Source organism: Lactuca virosa, chromosome 8 (assembly GCF_052849685.1).
Source record: "Lactuca virosa cultivar CGN04683 chromosome 8, Lactuca_virosa_CGN04683_v6, whole genome shotgun sequence".
In the NCBI taxonomy this organism is placed as follows: domain Eukaryota; kingdom Viridiplantae; phylum Streptophyta; class Magnoliopsida; order Asterales; family Asteraceae; genus Lactuca; species Lactuca virosa.
In genome coordinates this window covers 11912866-11927501 of record NC_136433.1, presented here as the reverse complement: position 1 = coordinate 11927501, position 14636 = coordinate 11912866, and the positions used below count along the sequence as shown (strand labels likewise).

Genomic DNA, 14636 nt, shown 5'->3' with positions numbered 1-14636 from the left:
TTGAAATAGAATCAAACTTCAAATCACCTTCTTGCCGATTTCTTCCTCGAGTAAAAAAAAGAATCAAACTTCAAATCACCCCTCCTTCCACCAATCTACAACTAAATTTACTCCATCATATTTTATTCGTCCCTATTAACTCCACTTTCTTGATTTCTTTTGTGATCTACATTTGTATTCATCAATTAACCCACGACCCATTAATGCTGGTGATTTCATAGATAGGTGAACAGAATTCAATTCCCGCAAAAACCATGCTCAATTATTTGATATTTGATTCATCTTGACCCACGGAAGAGATAGGTAATTGTTTTTCACCACCAAGATCGTCTATCAGGTAATTCCACTTCTGCAGATGAATTCTTTGTTAATCAAGTTAAGAAATTAGAAAATTTATATTCTAGAATTCACTTGGTTGATGCTAGAGCTTTGGTGAATCATCCATCAATGTTGCTTCATTTCAATGAAGACTAAAAGGAGAAACAAATACTAAGTAATGTTGTTTTTTGTTGCTGAAGAAAATGAAAAGATGAATTAAAGCAGTCTTCCAAGTTTTTTTTTTTTTTTTTTTTTTCCTTTCTAATATCATGTTTTGTTGAAGTTTACTATGTATGATACAACAGAAGATGAAAAAGATAGGCGTTGATGGGATAAAATGATCATTTTTCTTTTAGATTTAACCGTTGGACTGTTTCCATAAAAACGGCCTAACCACAGGGACGAAAATTGCAACTTTGTCAATAATGTGATTTGATTTTTTGTTCGGGTTTTGACTATGGAGGAGTAAAACATTAATGATGGTTGTAACTTGTAACGTTGTTCATAGATTTTGTTCGTTTTTTCTTTTCAATGACGTAGTCAAGTCATGAAAAGCTGTCAATCTCTTTGCTTTGCCAATTGCTATCTATCCATCTGTCTCCCTCTCTCTCACCTACATTCACATAATGACAAGCCTTCTCAATTTCACCCTTTTCAAATCCCAACATTTTTTATATTTTTCTGACGCAGAAGAAGTTCAATTCATGATTTGGCTCTTTTATAAAATCATCAACTGCGGATCTCCTTGTTTGATTGAGATTCAGCTTCTTACTACATCACGTAAGCTTATCCAATCTCATTGCCTGTCCTTTCTGTAAATCGAGTTTACTAGAGTGATCTAGTTGCTGTTTTTTTAATTGATAAAATTCGAGCGCGATTTTGAATATGAGTTTCCGGTTTTTAGTCTATATCGTCTCACAGTCGTATTTTCTTTGAATTACGACGAATCGAGCGAGAAGATTTGAGTTAGGTATGATGTCATGCTGATTAAATTTTCTCCCTAACTTTCATGGATCATCATTATCGTCTTCTGTTCTAGTTTATGCTCTAGTTTTCCGTGCATTGATCGACTCTGTTCTAGTACTTGCGTTTTGCACTCCTGGTGTTTGATAAAAATCGTCTATTTAGTACATTTGAACCGATTGATGCTTGTTACATGTTCAAAATTTTCTAATCATCTAGTAATTTTAACAGTAACGATCTGATAACGATTCTCTTGTTTATTTCAGGGTGATTCTTCTGTCATGTAAAACAACAACTGATATGGATCATTCATGAAGTGCTTGAGTGTTAACTAATTGGTGAGAATCTAAGCTTTCTTGCAAAAAATGGCTATGGCTCCTCCCATCAAAGTGTTTCTAGGCTCTTTTGCCTTCGCTGTATTTTGGGTATTAGCGGTTTTTCCTGCTGTCCCTTTTATGCCAATCGGAAGAACAGCAGGGTCTCTCCTTGGTGCCATGCTCATGGTTCTTTTTCAAGTAATAACTCCAGATCAAGCTTACGCTTCCATTGATCTTCCAATCCTTGGCCTCCTCTTTGGTACAATGGTTGTAAGTGTTTATCTGGAAAGAGCAGATATGTTCAAATATTTAGGTAAGTTACTCGCATGGAAAAGTCAAGGATCCAAAGACTTACTCTGTAGAATCTGCTTAATATCCGCTGTTTCCAGTGCTTTTTTCACTAACGACACATCATGTGTTGTGTTAACTGAATTCGTACTCAAAATAGCAAGACAACAAAACCTTCCGCCGCATCCGTTTCTACTAGCACTTGCTTCAAGTGCAAATATCGGGTCATCCGCTACACCAATAGGCAACCCTCAAAACCTTGTAATAGCAGTTCAAAGCAAGATACCATTTGGGGAATTCTTGTTTGGGATTGTTATGGCGATGTTGGTGGGCGTTTTCGTAAATGCGCTGATTCTGTTATGTATGTTTTGGAAGGTGTTATCTGTTCAAAAAGATGAAGAAGAACCTCCTGTTGAAGTATCAACTCAAGAAGACGTGAATTCCCATCGATTTTCACCAGCTACAATGTCACATCTTTCATCTCAAAATTCTCACGAACTTGCTGCTAGTTTGGACGCGATGAGTCATCAATTTCACAGCTCGCCAGGTGTCAACGGAACATTGGATAATCTCACTCTCAGGAACCGTATAACTTTAAGCGATGAAATCCACACCCCAAAAGACATTACAGGTACAGACAACGGAAACGGAAACGGAAACGGAATCGGGAATGGCGATTCCGGTTTGGGTTTGGAGGAAAAGGATGAAAAGTCTGCGAAATGGAAGATAATGTTATGGAAAACAGGGGTTTATGTGATTACGATCGGAATGTTGGTTTCCTTTCTATTGGGGTTAAACATGTCATGGACTGCAATTACAGCTGCTTTGGCTCTTGTGGTTCTTGATTTCAAGGATGCAAGGCCATGTTTGGAGAAGGTTTCTTATTCGCTTTTGGTATTCTTTTGTGGGATGTTTGTGACTGTTGATGGGTTTAATAGGACAGGAATCCCAAGTGCAGTGTGGGATTTCATGGAGCCTTATGCACAAATCGATCATATTTCTGGTGTAGCAATTCTTGCTGTTGTTATTGTTGTTCTATCAAATCTTGCTTCAAATGTGCCAACAGGTACACTATTTATCTGTCTCTTTCCATCTAATCTTTTTTTTTATCATTACCTTTGATTTGCTTTAAACTTTTAAAAAGTCATTTTTATTTTATTGTAAGTGACTTTACTTTTTTGGTCCCTGAGTATGGTTAATTTTTGCAAATTTAGCAAACAATGATTTAATTTGAGTAGAAATATGTCGCAAAAGAAAACTATTAGGGACCAAATTTATAAAATAGCAATTACTCAAAGACCAAAAATGTAACCTTTGGGATACGACAAGGACTATTCTTGTAATTTACTCCGGATCTTAATTTTGCAGTGCTGTTGTTGGGGGCAAGGGTGGCGGCGGCGGCGGCTAGTATATCGCCGGAGAAGGAGAAGAAAGCGTGGCTAATATTGGCGTGGGTTAGTACGGTTGCCGGAAACCTTTCTCTACTGGGATCGGCGGCGAATTTGATTGTATGTGAACAAGCTCGTCGTGCTCAAAATTTTGGGTATAATCTTACGTTTTGGGCTCATCTCAAATTTGGTGTTCCTTCCACAATTATCGTTACAGCTATTGGTTTGACATTGATAAGGGCATAATAATCTTCCTTCATCTTTTCGACATTTCCTTTTAGGTTTACGTAAAGAAAAATTCAGAAAAGAATACTAGTGTTTTCACTCGATATATATGTAGCTATTGTTTTTAATTAGAATAAGATTGCCACAATCAAGTAATGTGTGCAGCCATGGGAATATGTATGTCTTGTGAAGCGAATATTGGCTGTGAGAGAATGATTTGAACATAAACCCAACTCTCCTTGTATGTGTTTCTTCTTGCAAATGAAGTTAGTCTTTTTTGTATTATACTAAGAAATGATTATGTTAGACACTGTTCTTAAACAAGATTTTCACCCTTGTTGCTCGGGTATCACGAACTTTGTTTGGGGATTATCCAACAAAGACGGCAACCTAAAGTTTGGGCAATCATATTGGAAGTCTTTGTCTGAATGTGTGTATATGGTCTATTCAATCTGTTGTAAAATCAGGAATCAAACTTAATATTCATAGTATTAGTTTCATCACAAACTCTAAGCATCATGAATGATAGTTTTATGTTGTTGAAAACAATTTTGGACGATTATCAAGGAATTTAAATGGAAGAACATAAAAAGCTAGTCATTGTTGCCCTTAACCCTCCAAGGGGGTATGTGTTTAAGATCAAACTAGTTCGTACATCTATGCACTTTGGACCACCTCACACATACTTTAGCATAATTTAAAATCTCATGTAGTAAATTTCAATAACCTAACATGTTGACGATGATAATTAAATCACCAACATTTCTTGCAATCCCTAATTTTCACAAAATAAACAAACAAACAAAATCTTATACATAAGTAAAAAATGCCACCATGATTGGATTTTCACATAATATAATAATATTCGAGAACCATAGAGATTTCACCCATCAATATATTTGAATATTTAAAGATGATATACATATAAGTTTCCAGGTACTAGTCTGGTACTAAAACTTAACACTACTATAAGTTGTCTAACCCTCCCTATCCATCATTTTGGAGCAAATACAAAGTTAAGTCTAGCTTCTTGAAGCAACTAATCTTCATACACTCATATAGGATAATAGGAACTAATAAGAAGGTGAAACTTCAACCTAACATCGCCTGCAGGTTCGAACAAATACATGTGAAGATTTTTTACATGTGTTCCAATATCAAAATGTGAGCTTTTTTCCACATTTAATTCATCTTCTAATATGACGTATTAGAATGGAATTAGGTATCTCACTATTAGAGATTTATAGTCTTTAATTTCACCCCAATCAAAGACTTGTGCATCAACTCCTTTTCCGACTCTTTACTAACTGGTTTGCCATTTTTTTAGATCTCCCAGACTCCACAAACAATATATTATACATGAGGCTCAGTCCTAAGAAGGTACATACCTATGCAGTTGCACAAGGCCCAAAAAAGATAGGACCCGAATTTAAACCTTCTTATCTAGTTAATATGTTGATATATACCATCTTATTCACGCATATACACAAAATTTATGTGGTTCAACTAGCCTAAGGGCCTTTTCTTTTGACAACTCACTCGAGTTCAATTTCCATTAATCAATATTTGTTATCTTCATGTTTATGTTTTCTTTCTCGTCTGCAGTGTACAGTTTTTTAGATGATCATATTTTACTACAAAGTTATACTTTCAGCCACTGGGTTATGCTCCATGCTTCACAATCTACCCCACCTCCTGATTCTTGTACAAAATCAGTTTCTAGAAGTTACATATTTAGCCCCTTAACTTTTATATATTTGCATTTGTCCATTTTTTATTAATTTAATTTACTTTTTAGTTTTTACTTATGACAATTCACCCCGTTAACTTTATTTTTCTTAGACAAAACTGCAAATTTGGTCCTTGTGGTTTGCAAAAATCTTTGGATGGGGTCCAAAAACTTTCCAACTTGCATAGAAGGTCCAAAATCAAGGTTTTTCTGAGTTTTTAGTCCATTTTGTCTTAGTTCGTTTGTTTGGAGTCGTTAGGGCCATCACGTGCCCTCCATGTGAGGGCATTTTGATCTTTTTTGCTTCCCAGCCTCCGTTGTCGCCACTTCAATTAATAAGCTGTATTAGGCAATACTTTTGCAGACTGTACTTCACTCCTTCGTCTTCTCTCACACCTCGTTCATCAATCAAGACGCAAAAATCCTAACCATTGTGTGAGAATCGATTTTCGTCTATGCTTTTGAAAATGTGGGGACTCAGAAATCTTGGAGAGAATGTTAACGTTCAAGAAGTTTATGGTAAGATTCTCTGTATTTGATGATCAAGTTTCAAACTTTGAAAAACTCTAACAATCGTCTCTTTCTGTTTTGAAGATGGTTACCCCAACATATTCTCTATTGAACTTCATCACGGAGGGAGTTTCACAAAGTTTCCAAATATCAGGTATATTAATGGGCAAGTTAGGTACTTTGATGTCATCGACATTGATGAATTTTTTGTGCATGAACTAGACTTGATGATGAGAGAATTAGGGTTTGATGGTACTGAAATCATGTATTACCATTTCTGTTTGCTTAATGAAGGATTTGACTTTGGACTACGAGCATTAGGTAATGATGATGATGTGTGTAATCTCACAGTATGTTACTCATAACAAAGTGATTAAAGTGTACACAGAGCATGGGCAAACGAACTTGCTTACATATTTTATGTCCCCAAATGGTCCAAGAAGGGTTATAATAGAAGACATGGACAATCAGGATCCTCCTAGAGCCCCATCACTAGTAGTTGCTCATAAAGTGGTAAGTCCAATCCAAATTGATGTTGATGAGGGTGACTTAGGGTTAGCATTAACCTTATACAAGTCAGCAACACCTGAATTTAGTAGGTCTAAAGGTTGGAAACATAGTAAAGGGGGATCGTCTTGTAGTAGAAAACTTAACTTGGATTGGAAAGGTGGTGAAAAAACAATGGCAAGTAGTGACGTTGATAAAGGTAAGGGTGTTGAGCCAATGCATCCTTAATTTGTTGTAGTTGATGCAGAAAAAGAGTTAAACAAAGAGATTGATGTGAATGAAGAACTTGACATGAACAAATCCAATGGTGAGGGTGTGGAAGGATTTACAGATGAGGGGTATAGAGTTGTCATGGATAATGATCCTCAAGGAGTCAATGAATTTTCAATTAACATCAACATAGATGATGAGTTAATGACAAACTTTCAACCTTTTGAAGGGTTTGAAGACCAAGATAGCATCACATTTCATGGGTTTGAAGGCCAAGATAGTATTCCTTTTAGTGATGAGTGGAGACAAGAGGATTCTGATGATATTGAGTTTGAGAATCAAAACAGTGAAGATGAAGATAATGACTTTATGATTGATGAGGACAACCTAATTGAAGATGTTGAAGTTGACATGGAGGATTTCAATCTAAATATTGATACAAAAGCAGAGTTTACTGGATGTCACAGTTTGGGTGGTCAAAGAAATGAAGAGAGTGATCAAGAAGAGGATGTGGAAGTAATTGATAATGACGAGTGGGATTCACTTAGTAATGACTCAGGGGACAACAAGAAAAGAAGGGAAATGATCAAAGAGTTGGGGAAACAAACATTGTGTTTGTAACACCCAAATTTTCAAAACAATTTTTTTACATTTTATAAAACACATTTTCATTCATAATCGTTATAAAAACACCATTGGATCACATAGTCAATCATAATATCATATCCCAAGATCATAATAAAAATCTCCCCGTGTGTGTACTGATCAAGCCGGCGCCTTCCCGCGATCCTCGCTGGTACCTGAGACACATAACACAACACTGTAAGCATAAATGCTTAGTGAGTTCCCCAAAATACCACACACAACACATATTAGCCACTCAAGGCTATAACTCTGATGACCCTCTGGTCAAGGTGTCTCTGTGGGACCCTCCAGCCCCATAACTCTGTGGGCCCTCTAGCCCTAACTCTGTGGGCCCTCTGGCCCTAACTCTGTGGACCTTCCGGTCCTAACTCTGAAAACTCTGTAACATACATAGCATATAACACATAGAAATCACATCATGCAAAAACATACAGCATACTCTGTCTCATAGCTCTAATTACCACTCTAGGTAAAGTATAGTGAGAAGACTCACCTCGGGTAACTCGGTAAAGCTCGAACTCTGTAAAATTAGGTCTAGCCTCCGCCTAATCATGCAAAATAAATACTCTCAATCAATACATCGCTCAAGGCTAGACTATTCCTCCTCTTAGTACTCTCAGAAGGGTAAAAGGCCATTTTACCCCTCTCATAACTCAAAGGCCCCACTATAGACCAAACCCTAAAAGTCAACCAAAAGTCAACCCTCCGGGTTACGCTGCGCGTACCAGATGTGTACGCTGGGCGTACCCGGCAGTCTCTCAGAATCGGGGAACGCCACCCCGTACGCCGCGCGTATTGGGAATACATCTTAGTGGCCCCGGGATGGATCGAAAACCTCGATCGGTGTGCCTCCTCCATCAATATGGTACGTGCCCCGCCCACAAATGGCACCCAGATCCGACCCTGGAAGGTCATAAGCCCTCTGCTATCGGTAACAAACTCCGATACATATCCGATAACCCGCTCTCTCTTGCGGTTCTCCGGTCTCACGGCCTCAGCCTGGGCCCCTCGGATGGTGTCCAACACCGGAGTCATCACTGTCAATCTCATACAAACGTCCCGTATCGGGGCGCTCTCCGCCCTACGACTCAGGGCATCGGCTACAACGTTAGCCTTGCCCGGGTGGTACAGGATCTCACAATCGTAATCCTTTACCACGTCCAACCATCTCCTCTGGCGCATTTTCAGGTTGGGTTGATCCCTCAAGTACTTCAAGCTCTTGTGGTCCGTGTATATGGTACACCGAACCCCATACAGATAGTGACGCCAGATCTTGAGGGCGAACACTACAACCCCCAACTCCAGATCGTGGGTGGGATACCTCGTCTCGTGAGGCTTCAGCTGCCTCGATACGGGACGTTTGTATGAGATTGACTCATACAAATGTCTCATAGCTCTAATTACCACTCTAGGTAAAGTATAGTGAGAAGACTCACCTCGGGTAACTCGGTAAAGCTCGAACTCTGTAAAATTAGGTCTAGCCTCCGCCTAATCATGCAAAATAAATACTCTCAATCAATACATCGCTCAAGGCTAGACTATTCCTCCTCTTAGTACTCTCAGAAGGGTAAAAGGCCATTTTACCCCTCTCATAACTCAAAGGCCCCACTATAGACCAAACCCTAAAAGTCAACCAAAAGTCAACCCTCCGGGTTACGCTGCGCGTACCAGATGTGTACGCTGGGCGTACCCGGCAGTCTCTCAGAATCGGGGAACGCCACCCCGTACGCCGCGCGTATTGGGAATACATCTTAGTGGCCCCGGGATGGATCGAAAACCTCGATCGGTGTGCCTCCTCCATCAATATGGTACGTGCCCCGCCCATAAATGGCACCCAGATCCGACCCTGGAAGGTCATAAGCCCTCTGCTATCGGTAACAAACTCCGATACATATCCGATAACCCGCTCTCTCTTGCGGGGCCCCTCGGATGGTGTCCAACACCGGAGTCATCACTGTCAATCTCATACAAACGTCCCGTATCGGGGCGCTCTCCGCCCTACGACTCAGGGCATCGGCTACAACGTTAGCCTTGCCCGGGTGGTACAGGATCTCACAATCGTAATCCTTTACCACGTCCAACCATCTCCTCTGGCGCATTTTCAGGTTGGGTTGATCCATCAAGTACTTCAAGCTCTTGTGGTCCGTGTATATGGTACACCGAACCCCATACAGATAGTGACGCCAGATCTTGAGGGCGAACACTACAGCCCCCAACTCCAGATCGTGGGTGGGATACCTCGTCTCGTGAGGCTTCAGCTGCCTCGATGCGTATGCTATCACATGCCCTCTCTGCATCAGCACCGCTCCCAGTCCCGATATCGATGCGTCACAATACACCACAAAGTCCTCCATCCCCTCCGGAAGGGCTAACACTGGGGCTTCGCACAGTCTCTGGCGAAGTGTCTCGAAGGAGGCCTGCTGCTCTGGTCCCCATGAAAAAGCAACACCCTTCCGGGTCAACCTGGTGAGTGGCACGGCGATCTTGGAGAAATCCCTGATAAATCTCTGATAATAGCCAGCCAACCCTAAGAAACTCCTGATCTCGGTAGGGGATCTCGACACCTCCCAACTCATAACCGCCTCAATCTTGGCCGGGTCGACCAATATCCCATTCTGGTTAACGAGGTGCCCTAGGAACTGGACCTCTCGTAACCAGAAATCACACTTGGAGAATTTGGCATAAAGCCTCTCCGATCTCAAAACTCCAAGTAACTCTCTCAAATGCTCCTCATGCTGCTCTCTGGATCTCGAATACACCAGTATATCATCGATGAACACGATCACCGAACGGTCCAACATCGGTCTGCATACTCTGTTCATGAGATCCATGAACGCCGCCGGTGCATTGGTGAGCCCGAAAGGCATCACCACGAACTCGTAATTCCCGTAACGAGTCCTGAACGCTGTCTTCTGGATATCCTCATCTCGTACTCTCATCTGATGATATCCAGACCTCAAGTCGATCTTGGAAAACCAAGACGCTCCATGCAACTGATCGAATAAATCGTCGATCCTCGGTAAGGGGTAACGGTTCTTGACCGTCAGTTTGTTCAGCTCCCGGTAATCAATGCACATCCGGTGTGAACCATCCTTTTTCTTGACAAAAAGGATCGGCGCTCCCCACGGCGAGCTACTCGGCCGTATAAACCCCTTCCCCAGCAGCTCCTGCAGCTGCGAGGATAACTCCTGCATCTCTGGTGGCGCAAGGCGATAGGGCGCCTTGGCGATAGGCGCTGCCCCCGGAACCAAATCAATACGGAACTCTACCTGCCTCTCGGGAGGCACACCCGGCAACTCCTCGGGGAAAACATCCGGGAACTCACGCACTATCGGGACCTCATCGACCGACCTCGGTCTCTCTGCATCTACTCTCGTATCCACCACATAAGCCACAAACCCACTACAGCCCTGCTGTAGACTCTGCCTCGCTCTAGCGGCCGAACAAAATGCTGAGCCAGAACGGGTACCCTCGCCGTACACCGTAAGTACTCCCCACTCGTATCGTCACCAACTGTCGCTCGCAGTCTATCACAGCTCCGAAACGGCTCAACCAATCCATGCCCACTATGACACATACGTCCCCCATAGCAATCGGGACCAGATCTATCGGAAACTCGACACCGAAGATCTCGAGTACACATCCTCGAATCACATCAGTAGCATACACCGTTCGCTCGTCAGCTATGGAAACTCGTAGAGGTCGACTCAACACCTCACGCTGGTTACTGATGTGCTGACTAAACGCTAGTGACACAAAAGACCGACTCGCACCCGAGTCAAATAACACCAAGGTAGGTACAGAACACACAAGAAATGTACCTACGCATATCACAATATAAGCATAACACTACAAACTCAAAATAAACAGAGGAAAGAATACATACCAGCTACCACATCGGGTGTTGCGCGGACCTCCTCCGTTGTCAACTGGAAGGCTCTCCCGCGAGCCTTCGGTGCCTCAGCCTTCGCCGGCCGACTCTCTGTAGCTCGAACAGCAGCAGGAGCAGATCCCTGAGAAGCTCCCTGAGCTGACCCTCGTAACTGTGGACACTCGGCCTTCCGGTGTCCGGTCTGGTTGCAGTGAAAACAGACTACAAACCCCTTGGGGCAATCCTTGGCCATATGCCCCTCCTTGCCACATTTGTAGCAAGACCCTGCTCTGCACACTCCATCATGACTCTTGCCGCACTTGCCACAAGTGCGGCCCCTCTGGCTCCCTGATCTCGAATCGGCAGGCTTGGCCCGCTTGGCTGCCGGCTGAGACTGTGCCGGTCGCCGATCCCTCCCCTGAGACTCCGCCTCCTCCCTAGCCTGAGTCTCCAGCTCTATCTCCCTCTTCCGGGCATTTTCCTGAAGCTCGGCAAATGTCCGGTACGTCGAGTTCGCCACGAACTCTCGTATATCCCTCCTCAAAATGCTCAGATATCGGCTCATACGTGCCTGCTCGGAGGACACGTGCTCTGGGGAGAACATCGCCCGCTCATGGAACATCCTGGTGATCACTGTAACAGACTCTGTACCCTGCTTGAGGGTCAAAAACTCCTGGGCCAAACGCTCCCTCTCCACCTGGGGAACGTACTCTTCTCGGAACATAGCAGTGAACCTCTCCCAGGTCACTGCAACAAGCTCAGTAGGCGAATAGTGCGCCGTCACAAACTTCCACCAGTCCTTCGCTCCCAAACGAAGCTGGTTCAACGCGAACCGGACTCTCAAATGCTCTGGAGATGAGCAAGTAAAGAAACACCCCTCAATGTCTGATATCCACCTCATCGCTGCAATCGGGTCCTGGGTCCCATCAAACTCCGGTGGTTTTGTGTTGCTGAACTCACGAAACAGCAACGCATCACCACCCTGCGGCCTAGTCGCAGCTATAGCTGCAGTGGCCGCAGCAACCGCAGCCTCAGAAAGAGCAGTGTATCTCTCGTCAAATGTCTCTATCAGTGTGGTCTTGATAGACCCGAACATCTCTGGTATCTCTGCTCTGAAATGATCAAAGAGTTGGGGAAACAAACATTGTGTTTGTAACACCCAAAATTTCAAAACAATTTTTTTACATTTTATAAAACACATTTTCATTCATAATCGTTATAAAAACACCATTGGATCACATAGTCAATCATAATATCATATCCCAAGATCATAATAAAAATCTCCCCGTGTGTGTACTGATCAAGCCGGCGCCTTCCCGCGATCCTCGCTGGTACCTGAGACACATAACACAACACTGTAAGCATAAATGCTTAGTGAGTTCCCCAAAATACCACACACAACACATATTAGCCACTCAAGGCTATAACTCTGATGACCCTCTGGTCAAGGTGTCTCTGTGGGACCCTCCAGCCCCATAACTCTGTGGGCCCTCTAGCCCTAACTCTGTGGGCCCTCTGGCCCTAACTCTGTGGACCTTCCGGTCCTAACTCTGAAAACTCTGTAACATACATAGCATATAACACATAGAAATCACATCATGCAAAAACATACAGCATACTCTGTCTCATAGCTCTAATTACCACTCTAGGTAAAGTATAGTGAGAAGACTCACCTCGGGTAACTCGGTAAAGCTCGAACTCTGTAAAATTAGGTCTAGCCTCCGCCTAATCATGCAAAATAAATACTCTCAATCAATACATCGCTCAAGGCTAGACTATTCCTCCTCTTAGTACTCTCAGAAGGGTAAAAGGCCATTTTACCCCTCTCATAACTCAAAGGCCCCACTATAGACCAAACCCTAAAAGTCAACCAAAAGTCAACCCTCCGGGTTACGCTGCGCGTACCAGATGTGTACGCTGGGCGTACCCGGCAGTCTCTCAGAATCGGGGAACGCCACCCCGTACGCCGCGCGTATTGGGATTACGCCCGGCGTAAATCCCAGTTTTAGTCCCTTAGCTCTTGAGGTCTTAAACAGTTAAGACTCACGTCCAGCTTTTAGATCTGACCATTTTTAAGCCTCTTAATCCATAAAGTCGATGACTTTAAGCCTTTGCATGGCTGAACAAGTCACTAACACCCAAAATATACCATTTCCTAACACTAGAAAGCCCAATACTCAAGCATGATCTCATATCCACGACCAAGATGGGAACTTTATGGATCTATAACACAAATACCACTGAAATGGGACAGATCTAGGTCCATGGAGCACATTACGCTCATAAAGTCTCCACCTTTGGGACTTTTAACCCTAAAATGGTCCATGAAGCAACAAACCAAATAAAGAGGAAAGTTTTGAACTTTATACCTCCAAATGCAGCTCCTTCCTCTGTAGATCTCAGATCCAAACTTGCACTTCAAACTCTAGTCTCCACAAACTCCTCTCCTTCTTCTTCACTAGCACACCAAGGCACTTTTAGCTCCAAAATCACACACACTCACTAAGAACGATGAAAAGTTCTCTCTTAGGGTTTTACTCACTGCTATGGAGGCTGAGAAATGAGCCTTAGCATCCAATATATAGGGCACAAGTCAGAAATTAGGGTTTGCACCTGGACACATTACGCCCAGCGTAACCCTGAGTACGCCCAGCGTACTCAGGCGAGTCCGCGTCCAAAATAAGCACATGAGTACGCGCAGCGTACTCTTGAGTACGCCCAGCGTACTCATTTGCTACCAATTCCTCTTAAGGGCTTAACTTGACACTTTGAATAAAAGAAAGGCTAAATAGTTGTACCTGAATTTCGGGATGTTACAGTGTTCTGCTGGTGAGGTGCACAAGGTGGCTTTTCATATTGGGCAGAAATATAAAGCCAAGAAAGAATTGAAAGATAAAGTCGACTTGCATTCTTTAGAGACAAGGAGGAATATCTCATTCACAAAAAATGACAAGAGTAGGTTAATAGTTGTTTGTGATGGAACTGTGGTTGTAAATGCAAGTGGGGTAGGTGGACCTACCTCTGGGAAAAAGGTAAAGGGTAAAGATGTAAACTCTGATAAAGTTAAATGCACTTGGAAACTTCATGCATCTAGGTCAAGTGTACAGAACTATTGGTTTATTAATACATACAATCAGAAACACAACTGCCTCCAAACACGAAAAATCAGATCTTCTACAACAACATGTCTTGCCAAACAAATTATGGATCAGATTGAAGCTAATCCTGGACTGCCTGTTTGTTCCCTACAAGAGCAACTGTAAAAGACATATGGGGTTTGTATTTCAGAAGAGAAAGCATTTAGGGCAAAAGCAGCAGCCACCAAAAATGTTGCAGGAGATTACGTAAAGCAATATGCAGTGTTGAGAGACTATGTACTAGAGCTGCAAAAGACAAACGAATGTACAACTGTAAAGATTGATGTGGCTTCTGAACCTATGGTTTCATCCCCAACCAGGCAGTTCAAAAGGATATATGTATGTTTAGGGCTTTTAAAGAAAGGATTTAAGGCAGGGTTGAGAGAATTTTTAGGGTTAGATGGAGCCTTCATGAAAGGACCTTTCTCAGGTCAAATACTAAGTGCAGTTGGTGTTGATTCCAACAATGGAACCTACCCATTGGCATATGTTGTTGTTGAGAGTGAAAACACTTCAAGCTGGAAATGG

At 42.6% G+C, this 14636-nt stretch overlaps 1 protein-coding gene across 3 annotated transcripts; it reads left to right on the top strand.

Annotated features, from left to right (window-relative positions):
* The first annotated feature begins 202 nt into the window (after positions 1-202).
* LOC145132672 (Divalent ion symporter) lies at positions 203-3784 on the top strand. 3 transcript variants are annotated; one of them, XM_079067559.1, is made up of 3 exons: positions 203-337; positions 1548-2952; positions 3255-3784. In XM_079067559.1, the coding sequence occupies exons 2-3, from the start codon at positions 1647-1649 to the stop codon at positions 3518-3520; spliced, it is 1572 nt and encodes a 523-aa protein (XP_078923685.1). In that variant the 5' UTR covers positions 203-337; positions 1548-1646; the 3' UTR covers positions 3521-3784. The 3 variants fall into 3 exon arrangements, with proteins under 3 accessions (XP_078923685.1, XP_078923683.1, XP_078923684.1); XM_079067557.1 differs by lacking the exon at positions 203-337 and adding an exon at positions 882-1098; XM_079067558.1 differs by lacking the exon at positions 203-337 and adding an exon at positions 1122-1288.
* The last annotated feature ends 10852 nt before the right edge of the window (positions 3785-14636 follow it).